At 38.7% G+C, this 22,292-nt stretch overlaps 2 protein-coding genes across 3 annotated transcripts in view; both read right to left on the bottom strand.

The window, feature by feature from the left end:
• Positions 1 to 467, bottom strand: part of LOC135094295 (uncharacterized) — a 30,677-nt gene extending 30,210 nt beyond the window's left edge. Inside the window, 1 exon segment of the mRNA XM_063994290.1 lies at positions 171 to 467. The gene's annotated coding sequence lies outside the window, so the exon portion shown is untranslated.
• A 3,734-nt stretch (positions 468 to 4,201) lies between these two features.
• Positions 4,202 to 20,646, bottom strand: LOC135094382 (solute carrier family 35 member F6-like). Of its 2 annotated transcripts, none has more exons than XM_063994420.1 (10): positions 20,471 to 20,646; positions 12,668 to 12,768; positions 12,057 to 12,139; positions 11,388 to 11,505; positions 11,047 to 11,220; positions 10,479 to 10,589; positions 9,706 to 9,861; positions 9,224 to 9,378; positions 8,138 to 8,295; positions 4,202 to 7,421 (listed from the first exon to the last, which is right to left on the bottom strand). In XM_063994420.1, exons 1-10 carry the CDS (start codon positions 20,545 to 20,547, stop codon positions 7,361 to 7,363), a joined length of 1,194 nt encoding a protein of 397 aa, XP_063850490.1. In that variant the 5' UTR covers positions 20,548 to 20,646; the 3' UTR covers positions 4,202 to 7,360. The 2 variants fall into 2 exon arrangements, with proteins under 2 accessions (XP_063850490.1, XP_063850491.1); XM_063994421.1 differs by lacking the exon at positions 20,471 to 20,646 and adding an exon at positions 17,463 to 17,966.
• Positions 20,647 to 22,292: the final 1,646 nt, after the last annotated feature.

Below are 22,292 nucleotides of genomic sequence, written 5' to 3'. Positions count from 1 at the left end.
ATAATCCTGAGAAACAACAATTCCACGAACAAGTTACTGAGGTCATCATTAAAATATTACATCAGGTGAAGTCACTGCTTCGCTCTGCCCTTTACAAAACATCCCAGAAAACCATTAAATATTACAAATAACACTCAACAAACAGATGGAAGGTCAAAGCACATCCTTACCTCTTCAGTTCAGTTCCATTTCACTGCTGTTCATCTTTTCGTTAAGCTCAAAAACCGAAAGAAGAGCAACCACATAAATTCTTAACAAGCCACCGCCACACCACACCCAGGCAGGACCAGTTTGAGGTTAAAATCCTGTTATATCTATCCCTTTTTCTCCTCCCTCACCCTGTCAAAATTAATCAAAGCACGTGCAGTGTATAGGTATAGGGTGTAGGTATACGTGACAGTCAGGTTTTCATGTGTAGCGTGCATGAGAGTCTAGGAATGAGTACGTGAACACCACCCTATCAGGCAATATTGAGTGACTGAGAGGCGTGCGAGTTTGGTGGGCAAGTGTAAAGCCCCCTCACTCATTGCCACTTTTTCGCTATTTCTCCCTTCTGTGCTTTCTTATTACCGCTCAGTTAATGGTACAGTGAAGATTATTACGTAATGATTAATTACATACGGGCTATGGTGCGTGGAAGTGAGTTTAAATCGTACAAATAAGGGATAATTTTTCGAGTAGATATATTTGCTTGTGAGTTTCAGTGGCAGCCTAGCCTCGGTTCTCTATAGTTGCCAGTTGGGGAATTCTGCCTCTCTTTTCGCTGACGCTCTCTCTCTCTCTCTCTCTCTCTCTCTCTCTCTCTCTCTCTCTCTGTTATACTATTATCTAAAACCATCAAATATTATTCCTTATCATACATAGAACCAAAACTATCGTACGCTACTCTCTCTCTCTGTCTGTCTCTCTCTCTCTCTCTCTCTCTCTCTCTCTCTCTCTCTCTCTCTCTCTGCTATGTGCTTTACGACACGTAGAGGAAAGAAAGAACATATTAAGGTTCAAATTCCCTTCTTTCTATACCTAAAATTAGTTGTACAGTGCAATACATAACGTAATGTAATAGGAAAGTTATATTTTATCTATTATAGCATTAGGAAACTGAATTATCTCTATAGTAGAAAAATGTTATTGTAGTTGTTGAGAGAGAGAGAGAGAGAGAGAGAGAGAGAGAGAGAGAGAGAGAGAGAGAGAGAGCAATTAGCCGAAAAAATGATGAATAAAATATAAATTAAATATACAACTAATAATAAATAAACAAGAAATAAGAAATAAAACAAAGAATGAACGAAGGAAGGAAGGAAGGAAGGAAGGAAAATGAAGGAAGAGAGAGAGAGAGAGAGAGAGTGTGTGTGTCAAACCATAATAAAGACATATTGCAACATTTCAAGAGATCTTTAATAGAAAATGGAGAAGTATATGAGTCTTTGATAGCTTTAAATGGAGAGAGAGAGAGAGAGAGAGAGAGAGAGAGAGAGAGAGAGAGAGAGAGAGAGAGAGAGAACTTTGCGTAGGAAAAACCGAAGGAAATACGAGTTTAAGAATAGAAAGGGACATAATGTTTAATGACTAATAATGAAAAGTTGAATGAATTAGTAGGAACACTTCAAAACTTTACAGAATTTAGTTGTAATCTTCGTTGAAACTTCTTTTTTACTTTCACAAAGGGGGAGGGGGGAGATAGAATTTTTACATGGAATATAAGAAGAGATAAGAATGATAATGTGGATGTTTGGACGAATGAACAGATTGAGAAATGAAATAATAAGAGAAACAGCCAAAGGAACGGAGGTGTTGAAGAAAATACAAGAGAATGCATAGGCTAGGACTCACTGAAAGAAGTAAGGGCTGGGCAGTGCGTCAGCAGAGTAATGGTGGACATAGAGGAGAATGGAAGAAGTCACCTATAGGACTTACTGATGACTTGAGAGCAGTGTCGCTAACTTGTTTTTTTATGTTTTAGTTTTTATTTGAGAACATTGTCATAACGTTTGCCCTTTTCTTTGCGAGAAGTATCGGTAAGTTAATCTTAAACATCTTGAGGTAGCAGTATCAGTAACTTTATGTATTTATTTATTTTATTTTATTAATTATTTATTTATTTGCGAACAAAGAAGAGATGGAAGAAATGCGCAGATGGTTTGAGAGAGAGAGAGAGAGAGAGAGAGAGAGAGAGACCTGCCGAAACGATAATTATTCCCAGTGAGGTTTCAGGCACTGGACCAGGGGGTGCTGCGAATGACCTAGCTGTGACGGTGTGACCTCCCTGAACGTTTCAGTTTGTTGGGGAAAATTAGGTCATTTCACCTCCGATAGGATAGAGTGTAATTTGGTGATGAGTAATTGCACTGTAATAAGAACCTTTGGCACGGTCTTAACTACACGCTGGTAATATTTCGCTTCTCGTTTTTTCAAGATTTCTGACGATGATCATCGTTTTTTTTTTTATTGGCTAAATATGTATCAATGTATGAACCAATGTATGTATGTATGTATGTATGTATGTATGTATGTAGCATCCCTGATATGCACAGTACAGTGTCAGGATGCCAGGCCCAGCAGGTCAGCAAGGAGATCGCCAGCACTGTTTGCAGCACACCAGCAGCAGCCGGCCTGTCCTCACCGCCAGCTGAGCCAACTTCCTAGCCTGGGACAGTATTATTTCACCAGCCATGCTTAATGTTCTTATTGGTGAGGATTGCCACCGTAGAGAAGTGTTGGGGTCGCTTATCGCCGCACCATGTGGCTCCCAGCGGTGCGTTACCAACTCTTTCATTGTAGAACTTAATTAATTTAATTCTAATTCACTATTTTTTTCTACAGTGAGTGTGTCTCACAACACAAGTAGGCAGTCACAGCCTGCCCTCTAAGGACCACTCTCTTTCTTCACACAATTCTACAGGCACCTAATACACGGACACCCGTCACTCAAAATTCAATATGGCGACTCCTACATCACCTCGGAGTGCCCGTCTGGGGAAGGGACCACAAATGTCTACAGGTCGGACTGCTCTTCTTTTGGTAACGAAACTAAGTATCTTGACACCCCCCCTCAACTTTTCCTCCATTAATTTCTACAACATTCGCAGCCTTAGATTTAACTTTCAATCTGTGGAACACCACCTCTCCTCTACTGAACCTCAGCTTTTCCTCACTGAAACTCAAGTGTCTGAAGCGACTGACTCGTGCCCACGCTCTTGAATATTTTGAATTTCCCACCATCTGCATACGACTGCAGTGTCAAACTGAACTGCTGTATACGTTTTACCTAAGAATTTTTTTTATCTACTCAACTTCCAGTGGAGCACATTCTGTCTCTTCCCTTTCGCGGAGATCTTCGTTCTTGGAGAATTTGGCTTTCCTCTCCTGCTGGTGTAAAAGCCCTTAACTTTGCTATCCTCTACGACCTGGAGCAACTGGTGCAACACCCTACCTCTTGGAGATATGCCCAACATTCTTGACCTTTCCCTCACCTCTAATCCTTCTGCTTAAGCTGTACATACGTCTCTCCGTCTTCGCCGTTGGGTTTCTGTGATCACAACCTCATATCTGTACCTTGTCCTATCGCTCTATTTGGCACGTCACCAAAAACATCAGCAAGTTTTTTTTCTTCATCTTTCCTTCCTCTATTTCAGCCTGATGGGACCACTGCCATCTCATCTGTACCTCTTAGCCGGCCTCGTATATATGTCAGAAAAAAATAATATAAAAATACTTTTCACCAAACTCTTTCCAATGTTATTCTAAAAAACGTTCTGTATTCATTCTTTACTATTTCTAAAAGGCTCATGGTCTTTTTTTTTATGGCGTTTTCATGATTCTAGTAATAATTTAACAAATATTCTGTTCATCAATAAGAAAATCACTCATGAGAACCTGACTAATCCTCTCCGTGACCTGTGAAAACTGATGCGGATAAATGGTTTCAAAATGGAAGTAATATGAATTAAGGACAAGATTTAAAGATAGGAAGAAAATAGTTCTCAGAGTGGCTGCTGAATGGAATGGATTTAGTAATGAGGTTGTTAGTGCTGAATCATTAGGAAGCCTTAAAATAAGTTTAGAGAAATTTATGGAAGGGGAAGAAAGGTGGAAATATGCAGGCATGTTTAAACAGGGTGGCTTATTGCAGGTACCTTTTATTTAATTATCTTTTTTTTTTTTATGTTCTTATATTCACTAAAGGCAACTTGCACACACAGTATTCTGGTAATGTTTTATTAAAATAGTCTGCATAAAAAGTTATTACATATATCTATATCTATATATCTTAAGCTTAATTTTAAGGTATAATACGATTATAAATAATTGTCGTATTTATTACAAACATTCTTCAACAGCAATAATAATAATAATAATAATAATAATAATAATAAAAATAATAATATATACTCACTCCCAGGCAATGCCCAAAATTATATTACATCAGAAAGAAAAACAATATATAGAACATTCATATTTCAAACTGAGAGAAACAAACTGTACAGCTGAGTATAGAAATATCTTAAACATCTCTCAGAAAAATAAATATACTGTACTATGATGAAAAAATAGCTCTGGTAAGCACATGACACACGATTATAATACATCTTGCCTTGCTTTGTACCTAACAGTGTGTGGGAAAGCCTCTAGACACACAGCACTAGGGAGGGTCATGTTACTACTGCAGGTGCTGCTAAAGAAGGATTTTGGCTTTGTTCAGCAACATGACAAGCTTCTAGTAAAAATGTGGTTCTGTTGAGTTTCTTCAAAATAATGAAAAATAAATTGTTAAGGATTATTTCATTTTATTATTATTATTATTATTTTTATGGCAATTAATATGATGAGCATCTAATAAAAAAATATATATAATTTAAAAGTTTCTCACTGATAATGAAACAATTTCTTTTACCTTATTTTCACTTTCAATTCATATTTTTTTCCCAACTGAATTATTTAAGAAATAACAATGATAAGCAGTGTATACAGTAATTTCCATTTCATAATCTCTTTTTCTTAACAATTAATAAGAATTTGACAGACTGAGTGACTGAAAAACACAAAGTGCCTTAAACTCATACGAAAGACAGCAAAAGCATTTCATACCATCTAAAAAAAATATCTATAGAATGATATGATCTTTGATATTTACTTCATCAATTTTTTTTTCAGTGACTGATATGCAGATAACTATATATGGCGAGTGTGTGTTTGTGTATGTGATGATATGGGTGTATTTTGTGAGTGTGGGTGAGTGTATATGATGCAATGGGTGTAAATGAGTGTATGTGATGTAATAAGAGTACCAGGAGAGTATGGGTGCGTGTATGTGATGCCTGAGTGTCTTAAGTGGGTGTGGGGTGAGTGTACTTGATGCGACGAGTGTGAGTGAGTGTAATGATGTTTTGGGTGTCTTCTGCAGGTGTGGGTGAGTGTATGGGCCATCATGGGTATGCTAGGTAGATGCAGAGTAGTATTTCAATAACCAGTCAGTTTACCAGCACTAAAAATATCATAAAAAAACAACAACATATCACACATGGAGAGTAGAACGAATAGGAGAGGAGATAAAGATGAACACAACCTTAATTCTGCCTCACTCCACCTTGACTTCTGAGTTGCAGAGGGTAACACACCAAGAAAAGAAGACTTAAATATAGGAACAGTAGGAGACATCTGGGGGACAAAATAACTAAAAAATATGGACAAGGAATGAGTAAGTATGAAAGCAGTTCCTTCAATCCTCGTTTACAAGCTGATGCATCCAACACCTTTCAATAAATCTGCTTTAAGTTCAAAATTTCAAATTGCTGTGGAAGTACGTGGCCAGCTGTGCAATGCCTAAGCTCCTGGGGTGTAGTAGGGTGGTCCACAAGCCTGTGCCTTTCCACCAGGGACTGACGGGGCCAAGAGTGTGAATGTAGTGCGTGTGAGTGTGGTGCTTTGTCTGGACCGCCCTGTGTGGGATTGCTGGCCCGGTGTTTAGGTAGGTAGAAGAGTCAAATAAGCTTGATACAATCCAGTGAATCTCATTTGCATTCTGATAAACCCAACTAGCTTAAGTAAACTTGATTTGCATTCCAGTAAAACTCCAAATATCCCAGTAAGCTTAATTTCCATTCCGATAAACCTCATTTGCAATCTGATAAATAAAACCAATGTGCTCCCATAAACCTGATGTGCACTTCAATACACCCAACACACAACACACTCTGCTCAACCTGATCAGTGTTCTCATAAACCCACATCAGGTCAATATCATCACACACTGAGTCATATGAACACAAGGAAGAAGAATCACTTGCAAAATCTCGACATCTGAAAGTCGTCAAGGGATGCCAGATTAAGTTACAGAAGTATTAGGTAATGAAGGCAGACCTGCAGCTGGCTTCCTGAACCATGAGGTAAGTAATGATGGATACAGACTTACAAGTGACTTAAATGACTTATGTTGAAAATACTACAATAAGTCAAGATAATAAACAATTCACAAGTAGAAAAGTAAATTCTTGATATAACTGAATAGCAAGTGTGATGTAGGCAAGATTCTCAGGGTTAGTCATCATCAGGACAGGATGAGAAGGAACAGTTCCTAGCTTGACAAAGTCAGATTTAAAGGAAAAGAAAGATTTTGGTTGACAAATACTAGTGAATAACTGGGAGGGAATAATTTCAAAGACACTACTGAAAAATTTTGGATAATCTTTTTGACAATTATCTTTTGGGAGTGAAGTGGCATCTCTTCAGTGGGTATTTTTCTATTACTGTCTTTCTGTTGTCCAGAAATTCTTAAAAAACAATAATAATAATAAATAAAATAAATAAATAGAAAACTCAATAATCAGCTGAGTCAACTTTGCACAAAACCATTATATTAACCCTTTCTCTGCTATTCAGTACATCTTTCCTTAATCACCAAACACTCTGAGACATCTTTCCTTGCTCCACACCCACCTCCAATCATTAAACTGGGTAGAAACTGCAAAATCTATTCTTTTAATCCACTTCTTCCTTGTAGATGCTTATAAAGACTTTATGTGTTACCTCTAGTGCTATTGCTTCATATCCCAGTGAAAGAATTAAACTGTAGAAGCCAAAGGAGTTAGAATATTCACCCGCACATCACCCAACAACACGATGCAAACTTCCATCTCTTATAAGAATACTAAAGACAGCATCCACACTCCCACCTTCCACCTGTTAAAACCGACACTCTTATGGCATTATATATAGAGAGGACTTCCTGTCTTCAACCTTCCACCTGTTTACTCCTGACACCTGTTCATTCTGTATATTGCTTCATCTGTCATTCATACCTTCCTGACTCCCATACAAGGACACACACACCTGTTTCAAGCCTCTAGTTGTCGCACGCCACACCTCACATCACCTCCACTGTACTGCCTGGGTTGTCAATGCCTCTCTTGTCTGCCTCAACAATCCTGTGGGAGTAGAGGATGCTGTAGTGCATAGAAATAGAAGGTGCTGTGTGATGTGTGATGTATAATAAAGTATAGATAAGACTGATTGTATCTTTCTTTATCATGTCTTATGGGAGTAATGCAGGAGGTATAAGATACAGAGATTTTTTTCATAACAGGATAGATAGATAGATAGACAGATAGAGCAATAAGGTAGATAGATACACAAAGCAATAAAACACAATACATTCATAATAGATGGACATATAGACAGACACCAATGAGTAATAATACATCCTTGACAGATATATATATATATACAGACAGAGCAATAGGTAGCAAGACACATCCATAACTGACAGTTGTGGAGCAAGGGGATGCAGATAGGTAGAAAGAAAGATAGAAATACAGTAAAATAACCTAACCTAACACCTCCATACCTAACAAAGGAAGTGAAGAATACAGATAAATAGACAGAAAACAGACAGACCAACAGGCAGACAGACAGACAAAATAACGTAACCTAACACCTCTATACCTAGCAAGAGAACGCAGACAAACAGACAGAAAACAGACAAATAAAACAGATAGATAAATAAACCAGATAGAAAGACAGTAAAATAGACACAGAAAGATAAAAAATACCTGAACATAACAAATAAGGCAGAAAATAGACAAACAGAACAGACAGATGTTATTTTTTGGTTATTTTCTGTCTATCCAGTTCATCTCCATACCTAGCAGAGGCGGTGGAGGACGAGGAGGCGGCAATGACAGGCTCTGTGTCCTCAGGAGTCTCTGTAGGCCTGATCCATCCTTTAGAGCGGCAGAAGGGAAGGATGACGATGTCGTTGTACAGCATCATGCCAATTATGAGGATCACGAAACCAACCGGCTGTGGATCATTCGGTAGTCAGTTAGGTTTGGTTTGGTTTGATTAGGTTCAGTTAAGTTCAAGTTAGATTGGGTTGGGCTGGGTTAGGTTTGGTTTGGTTAAGTTTAGCTAAGCTGGGTTGGGTTAGGTTTAGTTAAATTCAAGTTAGGTTAGATTTAGTTAGCATTGGTTAGCTTAGGTCAGGGCTACACATGGCAGTCCTTATACATGAAATTTACCAACCTATTTCCACCTACCATCCTCACCCATTGCAATTAATCAAGGAGGAATTATCTTTGGTGAAACATACATGTAATTTTCATAAGTAACATAAAAGTATAGGGAATTTCAGCTAAACATTACATAAACCCATTCCATTCCTTGATATGTATGGCCCCTGACAAACATTAAAGCAAAATCCTATGTCTAAAATCCTACACACAGTCATCATGCTCAGTAAATACAGAAACAAAATACTATCCATAAAATCTCACATGCCTGATATCAAAAACAAAAGGCTGTATTCAAGAAACACTATGCTCTCTCACCATGACTATTCTCAAAGGCCATAGGAACTATCAGCCGGGTTCTCAAGAGTGTTTCTACTGTTTATAATGTAGAAATCTTGTCAATCTATCACTAGAAGCACAAAAAAATCTTTAAAAACCCGTGTGACTTCAACTGAAGCCTTTTGAAGTTAGTGGTGTGGCGCAGAAGTGTTTCAGAATAAAGTACAAAATTCCTGCATCTGAAATCCTACAAGTATATCAAAACAAAACCCTGTGACTAAAATCCTACACACACTCCCATATCCTACAATCCTGACATGAAAACAAGATCATCTCATATCCTACAAATCCCTAATAAATAAAAACACGATAGAAATAAATAAACAATAAATCCCACACCAAAATCCTGCAAAATCCTACATCCCACACCCACAACTCACCTGCAGGTACTGGAACTTCTGCCAGGGGATGAGGACAGACACGGCCCACACTACCAGGGTTCTCACAGAGTCGAGGACCATTCTGGTGGTGGCTGACAGCTCCTTCGTCACACTCACGCCCGCAAAATTGAAGAAGGCAATGCTGATGATGTTACCTGCCGGAGAGATGGTTAGTTACTACACATTTTTTTTTATAAGCAAGAGTGTCACTGGCCAGGGAAACAAAAATTATTACAAAAAGGCCCATTTGAGTGTCAGTCCCTAGAGCGAAGTAAAAGGCAATCCCTCCCAAGCTTTCATACCCAGCCCCACTCAGCCACCAAGCCCCCAACAAGACCCACCCATCTTTACCACACTCGCCCACCAAGCCAGCCACCAAGATCCTCCTCTTCCCAGTCTACCTTACCCACCTTCACCCTGCTAGCCACACCAAGACCCCAGCTATCCTACCCACCCTCACCCAGGCAGCCAGCAGCACTCACCAAGAATGGGCACCAACAGGAGGGGGGTGGTGCCAATCTGGTAGAAGGCATCGGGAACATCCTCTAAAGTGCCACTGGGGTTCTGCGCAAAGATCCCGCCATCGATGAAGTTGAAGGGAATGATAAGAATTGTCATGATGGTGAAGCCAAACACACCTGCAGGGATGGGGAAGGTGAGAAGATAAGGTTAATTTTGTTTGCGTGTGTTTGTTTATACGGTGTGTTTAGGGAGGGGCAGGTGAGGAGGTTAATTTTTGTCGTTGTGTTTGTTTATAGTGTGTGTGTGTGTGTGTGTGTTTATCTCTCATCCTGTTCGTATTTCTTTTTCTTTTGTTCTTTTATTTGTTTTTATATTTCATAGATGGATACTTAATTTTTTCATGTATTTTCTTTCTTCCTTCATCTATTCTCTTTCTCTTAGCAATAGTTACCTAATTCTTCAGTGTTATCTTTCTCTCTCTAACCTTTTTTTTTTTTATTTATTTCTTTACTAACACTTTTATTCTCTTTTATAACTTCTTCCTTTTTTCCCTCTAAACCCTCCCATCTCTTTTCTCTTTCTTTCTAATCTTTTCTTTTCATTTAATTTCCTTTACTGACATTCCTTTACTCTCTTTAATAACTCCTTAATTTCTATTCTAATCCCCCTATCCCCCCCCTCTCTATCTCTCTAATCTTTTCTTCTCATTTCCTTCCTTTACTAATACAAAACCACTTGATTCTTTCCCTGTATCTTTCACTTCTAATACCCCCACCTCTCTCTCTCTGCATACCTTCCCAACCCACAGCCAGGAGAGGGGGCACGTCATGACCCAACACAAACTTCTCTTCTATCACCATCTGGGATGCTGTCACCACCTGTGCTGCAATGATGAGGAGATCACCTGCAGGGAGAGACAGACAGGTGTTAACAGACAGGTGAGGAGGAAGAAGAGGGTAAGAGAGAGAACAGAAGGAAGAAGAGATAAGAAAGGGAGAATGAATAGGAAAGGGTGATGGAGAGGAAAAAGGTGTGAAAGAAAGGAAGAATTAATTGGGAATGGTGAGAAGAAGGAAGAGGATAAGAGAGAATGGGAGAATGAATAAGAAAGGCTGAGGAGGAGGAAGAAAGTGGAGGAGGGAGAGAAAAAGTATGAAAGAACAGGAAAATGAATACAGGAGGATAAGAAGAAACAAACAAATGAAAGACTGTGGAATAAGGAAGATAAATACAGAAAGATGAGGAAGAAGATGATGAAAAAACAGGAGAATGAAGATGGGAGGATAAGAAAACAAAAAACCAAACAAAACAAAACAAAACAACACCAAAACACCTCAAGCACTAAACAAACACCAACACACCAGTAATAATGCCGTTGGTGGTGTAGCCAGAGTAGTTAGTGGGACCAAGAACATCCGACACCCCTACAATGATCAGGCCAGCGATGATGACCACAATGCCTAGCCACTGGAACCACTGAATCTTGCGTCCCAGGAAGGCAACTGATAGCAGGCCGGTGAATACTATGACAGCACCTGGAGGGGGAGGGAAAGGGGTGGTATTAGAGGAAGAAGTAGAGAAGGGAGTGTTTACTGTTTTTTTTTTTTTTTTTGTTGATGTGTGCAACGATGGTGAAATGGCAAATACAGGAAATTCTCTCTCTCTCTCTCTCTCTCTCTCTCTCTCTCTCTCTCTTCCTCACCTCTCAGCATCTGGAAGGAGCTGGCAAAGGTGAGGGTGAGGCCAAGGTACATGGTGGAGGTGGCCAGGGTGTCGCAAAAGGCCGGCAGCAGGAAGATGTACTTAGGAAACTTGGTCGACTGTGTAAGGGAAATAAAATTGTGAGCAATAGTAATGATAGTAATAAATAACAGCAATAGTAATTTAAGGAAAAATAGTGATTAATAATAGTAATAATATTGCCCACCAGATCTTCTACCTTCACAGTGACTCTCTCTCTCTCTCTCTCTCTCTCTCTCTCTCTCTCTCTCTCTCTCTCTCTCTCTCTCTCTCTCTCTCTCTCTCTCTCTCTCTCTCTCTCTCTCTCTCTCCTGTGATTACTAACTTTACACTTTCATGCACCATAATCTCCATACACTTACATTACATAACATTATAAGCTTCCTTTTTTCATTTATGTATATATGTTTAACTTCTCATCTTCTTGTAGCTTTATATTTTTTAAAGATTTAGTGTAATTATCAATCATTGTGTTTACATTTTCTGATACATATATTTTCCACATGAACAGCAGACACACACTACAAATAATAGTACAAGAAGTAGTGGTATACCTAACCTAACCTAACGTAACATAACCTAACCTAACGTAGCCTAGAAGAACAAGGTGCAATGGTCCATTCAGCCATACCTGTGTGGTGGAGGGGGACATCTCTACCTGCTCCCGCCGCTGCCTCCTCTCCATGCACCTCATGATGTAGAAGGCCAGCATACCTGCAGAGACACACACCTGTACCTTGTGACACCTGCCAGGACTTGTACCTTAACCCTTACACTGTGACACAAAACAATTAGCAGCACCAGAAGCAATACATGAAGTCTTTATAAGCATCTACAAGAAAGTTAGCGATGAAACACACACACACACACACACACACACACATATTAAAAGAAGGATAACTGATTAGTAAAAAAAAAAAAAAAAAAAACAGGTTTCTTAATAGATATGGGTCTGGAGTAAACAAAACAGAGTAGAATCAATAACAAATGAGCACCAACTGAGAGAAAAAGAGGAGAAACGTAGATAGTGACTCAAACACACTAGTACCACTAAGTCCTTGCGAAATACAAGATAAATACACATCCTGGAAATACAAAACATCATGGAATATACTGTAATTTGTGTATGTATGTGTATGTGTCAGTTTTCATTCACCAGTTTTTTTTTTTTTTCCCCCCCTCCTGCATCTCTTACACCAGGGTATAATCTTCCCGTTAGTACACACATCAGCCAATACTCACACAGCATCTCTCCTATGAACATTCCCTCTGTCTGGAAGTATGGATGGACAAAGTGTGCCTTCTCCCCAGCTGAGTTCACCGCCTCTATCTCGTCTGCCCATCTGTAATAAGAGGATTGGTCTGAATTAACCCTGTCACTGCAATATTCAACAATAGGCACCACTTAAAAGCAACATATGCATTTTTTAAGCAACAAGAAAGAAAGTTGATAAAAAAAAAACAGATTTTGATATTTATAGCCAGTGCCAATGATTTAGAAGTGGCCATACAACAAGGATATAAAAGTGGTTAATAATTAAGGAAACACCAAATACATAAACCAGCAAGTGAATACAATGTTACTGAAGATATGACAGGGATGAATGTAAGGAAAGGTTAAGTATGGCTACACCAGTGGGGAGCCTATGGGGAGACTGTGAGGAGGACATGAGAACACAGAAGAAAATATGGGAAGATGCAAGAAGTCATCAGGTCTACACGTGGCAGTCCCTGTACGAAACACACCTGCTTATTTCCACCTGTCGTCCTCATCCATAAAGTAGTAGTAGTAGTAGTAGTAGTAGTAATAGTATAGTAATCATAATGTCACCATTACCATCCCCTATTTAATATTAAGACCATAAAATCACAGCCCTGACAGCCTCTTAACCTCTGATGATAAGGAACCACCAAGCCCCTCAGGTGAACTCTTATCAGGGTCGTCTTATCTTAGAGACAGGCACGGCATTCTCCATCTGACCCAAGCTGCTTACTGATGTCACCTCTGCCTCCTTTTCTCATTTGTGTTGTCTTTTTGCATACCTGTCCACTAAGCTGTTAATATCGCCTGTCTTTATGATATAAGTGTTTCTATTCTTGTGTGTGTGTTGTTATCTAATTATCAATGGTATCTTATAGTCTTGCTTTCTTTATTTGTGGTGTTTTTTTTGCATACCTGTACACTAGGCTTCTATTATTTTGTGTGTGTGTGTGTGTCCAATCTATATCACTTCTTTCTTTCTGTCTATTTACCTGTCCATCAATCAGCCTATCACTTCTTTCTTTCTGTCTATTTACCTGTCCATCAATCAGCCTATCTGTCTGTTTCAATCCTGCAGCATCTATCAGTCCATCTGTCTGTTCTTCTGAGTGCTTGTCAACCCGTGTGATATAATGTTAAAAGTCACAAATTATCAGTTACGTTCTCATGAATGTTATTTTCCCATCAACGGCACAGAATTCTTTTAAAACTATCACCAGAGATAAAAACACTCTGAAAACCCAATACCCTCCACTACAACTTATCAAACTACCATCAGAAACATGAAAACACCCTTGAAAACCCTAATAATCTCCATTAGACCCAATTAAACTACCACTAGAATCATGAAAACACCCTTGAAAACCCAATACCCTCCACTACAACCTGTCAAAATAACATTAGAATCATGAAAACACCCTTGAAAACCCAATAGCCTCCACTACAACCTGTCAAAATAACATTAGAATCATGAAAACACCCTTGAAAACCACAATAACTACCACAAGAGTCTATTAAACTACCAGTAGAATCACAAAAGAACCCTTGAAAAACCAAACAACCCCCCACTAGAACTTATTAACCTACCACTACAACCATTTAAACACCCTTGAAAACCTTGATTATTTCCACTCCAGCTGGTTAAAACGCACTTGACTTGCAGCAGCTCCGCACGAACACCCTTGCAAACACCAACAACTTCCACTACAGCCTGTTAAAAAGTAGGTACATGAAATAAGACAATGAAACACTTGATGCAGTCCTCTCTAGATCTTAACGATTTATTAAGGGTCTATTTACTATAAAGGGGAGATGGGAGAGGCAAAGTATGTGTAAGTTCAATAAACTCTATGATAAATTGCCAGTATATGTGTCATTAGACTTATAGACTCGTGTTATCTATCATTCTTTGGTATGTATGTACTTAGCGTCTCTCTCTCTCTCTCTCTCTCTCTCTCTCTCTCTCTCTCTCTCTCTCTCTCTCTCTCTCTCTCTGTCCTCATCTTCTTTCTATTTTCCCTTAATTTTAATCTTTATTTTGTTATTTCTAAGCTTGATGTCCTATCCTCCCCACTTCTCTCTCTCTCTCTCTCTCTCTCTCTCTCTCTCTCTCTCTCTCTCTCTCTCTCTCTCTCTCTCTCTCTCTCTCTCTCTCTCTCTCTCTCTCCCCCAATTTCAAACATGTTTCAATTCTTTATCTCCACTTTTCTTTCCCTCATACTTTCATTTTTTCAATTTCTAAGCTTATTTTTTTGATCCCCCCATTCCTTATTTTCTCTTTCTTTCCCTCTCTATCTCCTCACAAAACCTCCAATGCACTTTTTATTACCTTCCCTTTGCATACTTTCCTTAATTCCTCCTCCATTTATCTTCTCAATTTTCACCCATATATTCATCTTCCTATCCCACCCATTCTCCCTTGCCTTTTCACCTCTGTCACCCCCAAGCTCACAATGATGCAACATCCTTCAGACCAACAGAGGGTACTGAGAGAGAGAGAAGGTTTCAATATCAACATATCTACTGGACCTTGGTAGATAAAAGATTAGCCAAGGGTGTGTGGCGACCCAGAGATTGGTGGACTAAATTTAGGGGATATGTGGCAATGAGGAGAGGTGGTGGAGAAGAAAGAAGTTGATGTGGACTGATAGTATGATAAGAGAGGTTTTGGGTTTGTAATGGTGTACGTGTGTGTGTGTTGTGTTTTGATAAGGAGGTGGGGAAAGAGAGAGAGAGGGAGGGTGAGGATAGAGTAACCATAAAGATGACAAAATAAGTGGAAATTAAGAAAAAAAAAGGAAAGCAATGAGGAATATTGAAAGAACAAAGGGAAATATAACAATAAAAAATATGTTGAAAGTTGACTGAGAGAGAGAGAGAGAGAGAGAGAGAGAGAGAGAGAGAGAGAGAGAGAGAGAGAGAGAGAGAGAGAGAGAGAGAGAGAGAGAGAGAGAGAGAGAGCACCTAACTCACTCAACAAAGGGAATGCAACAACAGACTTTTAGTAAGCCACTGGAAGCCTGTGTGATCAACTAACCAATCTAATCTAAAGTAAGGGACATGGAGGAGTAGAGATGCAGGATAGTAAAGATGAAGATTTCTCCCCACCAACTCAATACCTTAAATCTCTCTCTCTCTCTCTCTCTCTCTCTCTCTCTCTCTCTCTCTAAGGTACCATCAACAACATTTCTACAATTCATCAACTCTATCACATGAATCTTCTTTCTTTCCTTTCTTTATCCTTATTCTAATAGGCTTATCTTCCCATCCATTTATATAGACCAAGGCACTGTATTCTCTCTCTCTCTCTCTCTCTCTCTCTCTCTCTCTCTCTCTCTCTCTCTCTCTCTCTAAACCCAGTGATACATAACACAGGAACGTTTCAAGACACTTTTCCTCATAATTTTGGTTATTTCTACTTTTTTTTTCAATATTTCTCTTTTGTGATTTGCATTTTCAGTAGTTTTTTCTTTTTCTTTTATTTACTCATTTTTATTTATTTCCTTGGCCAGCTAACTTCCAGACAATGAGTGTTTATTCACTGGCAAATTATGCTATTCTTAAATCATGATCTATAGTGAAGTCAATGACCTGAACAAATCTAAACCTAACCTAATCATATGAAAGCACTAATGTTACTTCAATATTATACCTCACCTAACCTAACCTAACCAGATGCAAACAATGTCACTTCAATATCACCTCAAACCTAACCTAACCTATCCATCACAAGGAAACACTAAAGTCATTTCAACATCATCCCAAAACTCTTAGTTCGGCCACTCACAAAAACCCAAGTTCACCTTATCAATGTGGCCAAGATACAAAGGCCCCCAGTGGAGTTTGGTTGGGTCAAACAGTCCCCTCAATAAATATAGATCAAGATAAACCCATCTCTGCAGGAGCTCTAGGGAAGGTAATTGTGTGGAGAGTAATGGAAAAGAAAATTATGAGTAGGTGAGGAAGAGAAAAATGAGAAAGACTTATATTACTGAAGCTGCTATAGGGAAAATAAATTAACCGTATGAGGTGACTATAAAGGAGATTACGTGAAGCGAGAGAACAAAAATTACAAGAAGTAGATGAGAAACAGAAAGACGAGGAAAGTTTACATCTCTGAAGCTAGTCTAGCAAAGAGATAAAATAACTGTTAAGTGAAAGTAAAGAAGATTATATGAAGTGAGGAGAGGAACACGATGAAGAGAAGTAGGTGAGAAACAGCAACATGTCAAACCTTTATATCTCTACGGCTAATCTAGATAAAGCAATTGTGTGAAGGGTAATAGAAAGGAGGAAAAGATATGTGAAGTGAGAGGAGGAAAATGATGATGATGAGGACGAGGTGAGGAAACGAAAGTAAGCATAAAGATAAGAAAAAATATGGCAGGATGAACTGATGTACGTAAAAGAATGAATGAGTGAGTAACTGAGTGAATAAGTAAATGTGTGACTGAGTGAACTGATAAAAGAACAAGAGAATGAATAACTAAGAATAAATAAAAGAACATAGAAGTGGATGAATAACTGAGTGGATGAGTGAATAAGTGAGTAAGCCAATGAATGAATTAATTGTACAAGTTAGAAAGAGTGACACAGCAAGACAGCAAGTGACGAAATGAAAGAACACACAAAGAAGCAAATGGCAATGAGAGAGAGAGAGAGAGAGAGAGAGAGAGAGAGAGAGAGAGAGAGAGAGAGAGAGAGAGAGAGAGAGAGAGAGAGAGAGAGAGAGAGAGAGAGAGAGAGAGAGAGAACGTAAACAGAAACAAAACTTACTTTGTGGAGAGAGTATTGATAGATCCAGTCACCACCATCATTAAAGCAAGTAAACTCTGCTTCTTAGTCCACCCCATTGTGTCTGTCTGTCTCTGTCTGTCTGTATGTGTGTGTATGTGAGTGTGTTCAGCTGGAGTTCAAGCTAGTGTGTGTAGGTTAGTGTGTGTCTAGGTGTGTTCCTGTCACAAGCACCTTCAGAACATAAGGCTCACAGACACCCTTCCTAGTACTGATGAACACAACCCAACACACTTAAAACAATGTATAAAAACAAGCCAATTTAACACTTCACCTTCTCCTCTCACACTATGAGAAATAAAAGAATCTGCAAATGGAAATTCAAAATGATGTCCTTCACAAAAATGCAAAAAAACTTGATTAAACTGAATATTACAGTGAGAGTGGAGTGTGTGAGTGTGTGGGTGTGTGCTGAAGTGTGGAAGGGAGAGAGAGAGAGAGAGAGTGGTGTGACAAGGCAGGTGGTGTGGGGAACAGTGAAGTGGTTGTTATAAGAATCTCCAGGTGAGTAATGTTTGCTTCTAATCTCCTGTCTGTAGTACCACTGATTAGTTTTGGCTCCTCTTTGTCCCCCCCATATCTCTCTCTCTCTCTCTCTCTCTCTCTCTCTCTCTCTCTCTCTTGCATACTGATAGTGTCACAATTCTGTTATGCTCATGTTACCTGCCTCATCATCATTGCTTGCTAATATTGCCTTACATTACATTCACTGCTACAGGAAAACCCCCACATAACATAGAGAGAAGAATCTAAGAGGAAATCTTTCACTATAACACATTATAAGCTGTTCAGCTCCAAAGGCAAAAGTGGAGAAGTAAAAAAAATGCTAACTGTCTCTCCCGTCAAAGAAGATAATACTAAAGAAGAGCCAGTTTAGATTTTCAGTGTTCTTATCAGCCTCTACCCTGCTGGGGTTTATCTAGGCACACCATTAGGGGTATATGGCATCTGGCTGTGGATGTAGTGAGGCGAGCTTGGCAAAGTAGGTGTGAAGTGCAGTGAAGTGGTCCTAATCTACCTATAGCATGAAGATTACCAGCTAAACCCTTATCAAAGCCACATCTAGCGCTATATGACATTGAGTACTAGCCAAGTGATTCAAAATATAAAACCAAAAGGCTATCTTATGGGAAGTGGTCCTTAAGCTTTCTAGATTAAGGCCCAGTTCCACAGTCACTTTTTTTCCTCGCTAGCTAACCAACACAAGCACTTCAGCTGTAATTGGGTTCCACAGTCACGCTTGGATTGGTAAGGTAGTGCTGAGGTGTGGGGCCAATTCCAGTCTTTTTGTACACTTCTGTCCTATGGCTCCTCATGACAGCATCATAGCACCAGAATATTGACCAAATGATATGAAAACACACAATTACAAGGCTACTGTAGAAATCAAAATGTGAAATATTCCTAGTATCTCCCAGCTTTAATTTTGTGAGGATACAAGCTTCTGCCCTGTGGAACCTCAAGACAGACACTTCATTAGAGCTACACAGCATCAGAATATTGACTGAATGATAAGAAAATGCAAAATTACGAAGTGTGAAATATTCCTAATGTCTCCCAGCTTTAATTTTGTGAGGGTACAAGCTTCTGCCCTGTGGAACCTCATGACAGACACTTCATTAGAGCTAAATAGCATCTGGTATTAAGACTGGTGTAGAAAAGCAAGTGTGAAATTTTTGTAATGTCCTCAAGCTTTAGTTTAGTGGAGTTATAAGCTTCTGTCCTATGGAATCTCATCATAGCCACCTTATTAGTATTACACAGCATCTGGGTACTGGTTGAGGTACTGGAAAATATCAAATACTATGAGGTTTATGGAGAAATACAGGAGTGAAATGGTCCTTATGTTTTCCCATTAAGAAATTTTAACTTATTTCACTATAGAACCTTATGAGGGCTATATATCATTTGCTTACTGATTGAGTGATTAAAAAATATAAAACTATAGGGCCAGTCTAGAAATGCAGGTGTAAAGAGATTAAATTCAATGACTTTCACACCTCAAGGTCACACAGTATTACATTCACCAGTGGCAAATCCCTCATTACAGGTACTTATTAATCTTCAGGCAGTGTGGGAATGATGTTATAAGGAGCAACATCCCCTCTTCACACTTCCTTGACTTTTATAATGAGTGATGTGAAAATTAAAACCTCTAATATGACTCCAACAAAACAACTACAAATGGACGTAATAAATTGGAGAAAAATGAACAGAATACAGCAATACAAGAATACCACTAAACAAAATTACAAAAAAGAAAAGATATAAATAGAAAAGTGATATAATGAAACACAGAGACAATTATTACCATTAGAAACATCCTCTCTTTTCCCTTCTAAGTAATAAGCAACCAATAGGAAGGAAATAACCCAACTCCCCCTAAGATACATGTGTTAAGAAAGCTACAGACACTCATAACAATACATATAAGCAGCAATATCAGTGGTAAATATGCAGTTTCAACCAATATTCCCATCTTTATCTTTCCCTCTTTATCTCTTTCACAAAAGGGCTAAGGGCTATAGTTACGTACAGTATAATGGTTGAAACAGCAATAATACCGTATCAATATATTACTAATACTGCAATTTTTTTACGTGTTTATACGGCAGTGACAAGAAAATTATATCACCCATAACTAAGACCTTATTTCAGCCTTATTAAGTGATTGATGCGTTAGGAAAGCCACAAACACCCCTAGGAATAGATATTACACGTAACAATATCAGTAAAATAAAGTTATGTAATTTTTTTTTTTTTTATATTGACAATGACGAAAGGAAAACTTATACCCTTCAAAATTAACACTTTATTTAATTCTTAATAGACGATTTATGTTAAGAGCGCCATAAACAACCCACAGCAATGCATATAATAAGCAACAATATCAATAAACTATTAATACTACAAATTTCCACGTTTTTATATCTGCAGTGACAAAGAGACAATTCGTACACTCCACACTTAACCATTTATTTGAGCCTTACTTGGTGGACAGTGTGTTGATTGAGCCAGTGACCACCATCATGAAGGCCAGAGCCAGCTGCTTCTTAGTCCAGGCCATGGTGAGGCCGCTGCAGCCCGAAGCGTTGTGAAAAATGTGAGGAGTGGACCAGCCTCCGCGTCCCCCTTGGATCCTCCCATCAGCTGATCAGCCTTGGAACCGTTAGACCGTCTCGAATTTGTAATATTGTCGTGTGTTTTTTCTTTATTACACTTTTAATCATCCTTTTTTTTACATGAAAACTAGAAAAAATATTACGTTTTTCGTTATCTTAAATTTCTGTTTGAATATTAAAGAGTGTGAATTGTCTAAAATGAAAAATATATATATCTAGGTCCTAGTGTGAGATCAGCCCCTGTAATGATGTCACCCCGGACATTCAAAAGTTACGTCATTCAGACTTACTCATTGTCCTGTCGTTCTATTACCAACCGGATATGTTGTTTAGCTCGGAGGTATTTCAGGCTCATTGCCTTTGTTTTACCCCGATAACTGAGGGAGTGGAAATGTGGGGAGGGGGGTTATGAAATGGAGAAGATGACGAAGGGAATGAGGAAGGATGAGGGGAGGTGAATATAATACTATATCTGAGTCCGAGGGAGAGAGCTGGGTTACCTCTTCCACACTACAAACCCATCCACTTCCCCTCATCTGATAAGTCAAGTTTATCAGGCGAGACGCGGTTGAAACGTTACGCTGTCAAGGCCACATTTTATTGAGCATCCATACATGTGCCCTTATTCTGAAAGGTTTCTATGTATCCCAAAACTACTTTCAAAAGGCTCTAGTTAAATTTACGCGTGCTTTTTATGTGTTTTCACGGTTCTAGTAGCATTTAAACAAGGTATCTACATTTATAACAGGAGAAACACCCTTAAGAACCCGCCAGGTCAACTTTGTAACCTTTCAGAAGAGTTTGTTTTGAGAGAGCATAAAGGGTTTCCGACAGCTTCACTCAGCCATATCATACTATCACTCTCCGAACCTTGCCCCTCCAGACATCAATTTTTACATCCGCACGCCCTCCATTCATTCTTATCATGCTTCCAGACATGGTAGAGGCAAATGGAGAACAGATTTGGATGTAAGAGTGGTGTTTATTGCAAGGAAGTGTGGTAGGCATGATAGAGCTGAGTGCAGAGCGGTGTGATACAAGAAAGGTATCAATGAAGTAATCTCTATCTATATTTCATCACAACTTAAAAATAATAAATAAATGGATAAGTAAAAATACCTTTATAGTTATGATGTGCACCTGGGCACGTAATTACCTTTAACGCGTCCAAGGTCGACAAAAAAGTATTATATATATATCTTATCAACACTCAAGTTTACCTGATGCATGTTGCTGTTGTTGTTATTGTTGCTGTTGTTGTTATTGTTGTTAATATCACTATTATAGTTCTTGTAGTATTAGTAGTAGTAGTAGTAGTAGTAGTAGTAGTAGTAGTAGCAGTAGTAGTAGTAGTTGTTGTTGTTGCTGTTGTTGTACGTAGTAGTAGTAATAGTAATAGTAGTAGTAGTAGTAGTAGTACTAGTAGTAGTAGTAGTAGTAGTAGTAGTAGTGGTTGTTGCTGTTGTTGTTGTTCTTGTTGTTGTTGTTGTTGGTGGTGGTGGTGGTGGCGGTGATGGTGGTGGTAGTCTTGGTGGTGATGTTACTGTTGTTGTTGTACAAAGTAGTAGTAGTAGTAGTAGTAGTAGTAGTAGTAGTAATAGCGACAAATAACCATCTTAACATTACCAAACCTTTACGCAACGCGAGTCAGTCACCCTCTACACTGATATTAGCAGGTATCTTAACTGAT

The sequence above is a fragment of the Scylla paramamosain genome, chromosome 45 (assembly GCF_035594125.1).
Source record: "Scylla paramamosain isolate STU-SP2022 chromosome 45, ASM3559412v1, whole genome shotgun sequence".
Classification (NCBI taxonomy): domain Eukaryota; kingdom Metazoa; phylum Arthropoda; class Malacostraca; order Decapoda; family Portunidae; genus Scylla; species Scylla paramamosain.
This window is presented reverse-complemented; position numbering and strand designations above follow the sequence as displayed.

Bases quoted from the DNA above. Each gene is read 5' to 3' on its own strand.
- LOC135094382 (XM_063994420.1), bottom strand. From the start codon at position 20,547: ATGGCCTGGACTAAGAAGCAGCTGGCTCTGGCCTTCATGATGGTGGTC. The intron at 12,769-20,470 runs GTAAGGCTCAAA...CTCTTATTACAG, and splicing joins ATCAACACACTGTCCACCAA to ATGGGCAGACGAGATAGAGG. The intron at 11,221-11,387 runs GTGAGGAAGAGA...CTCCCCCTCCAG, and splicing joins CTCCTTCCAGATGCTGAGAG to GTGCTGTCATAGTATTCACC.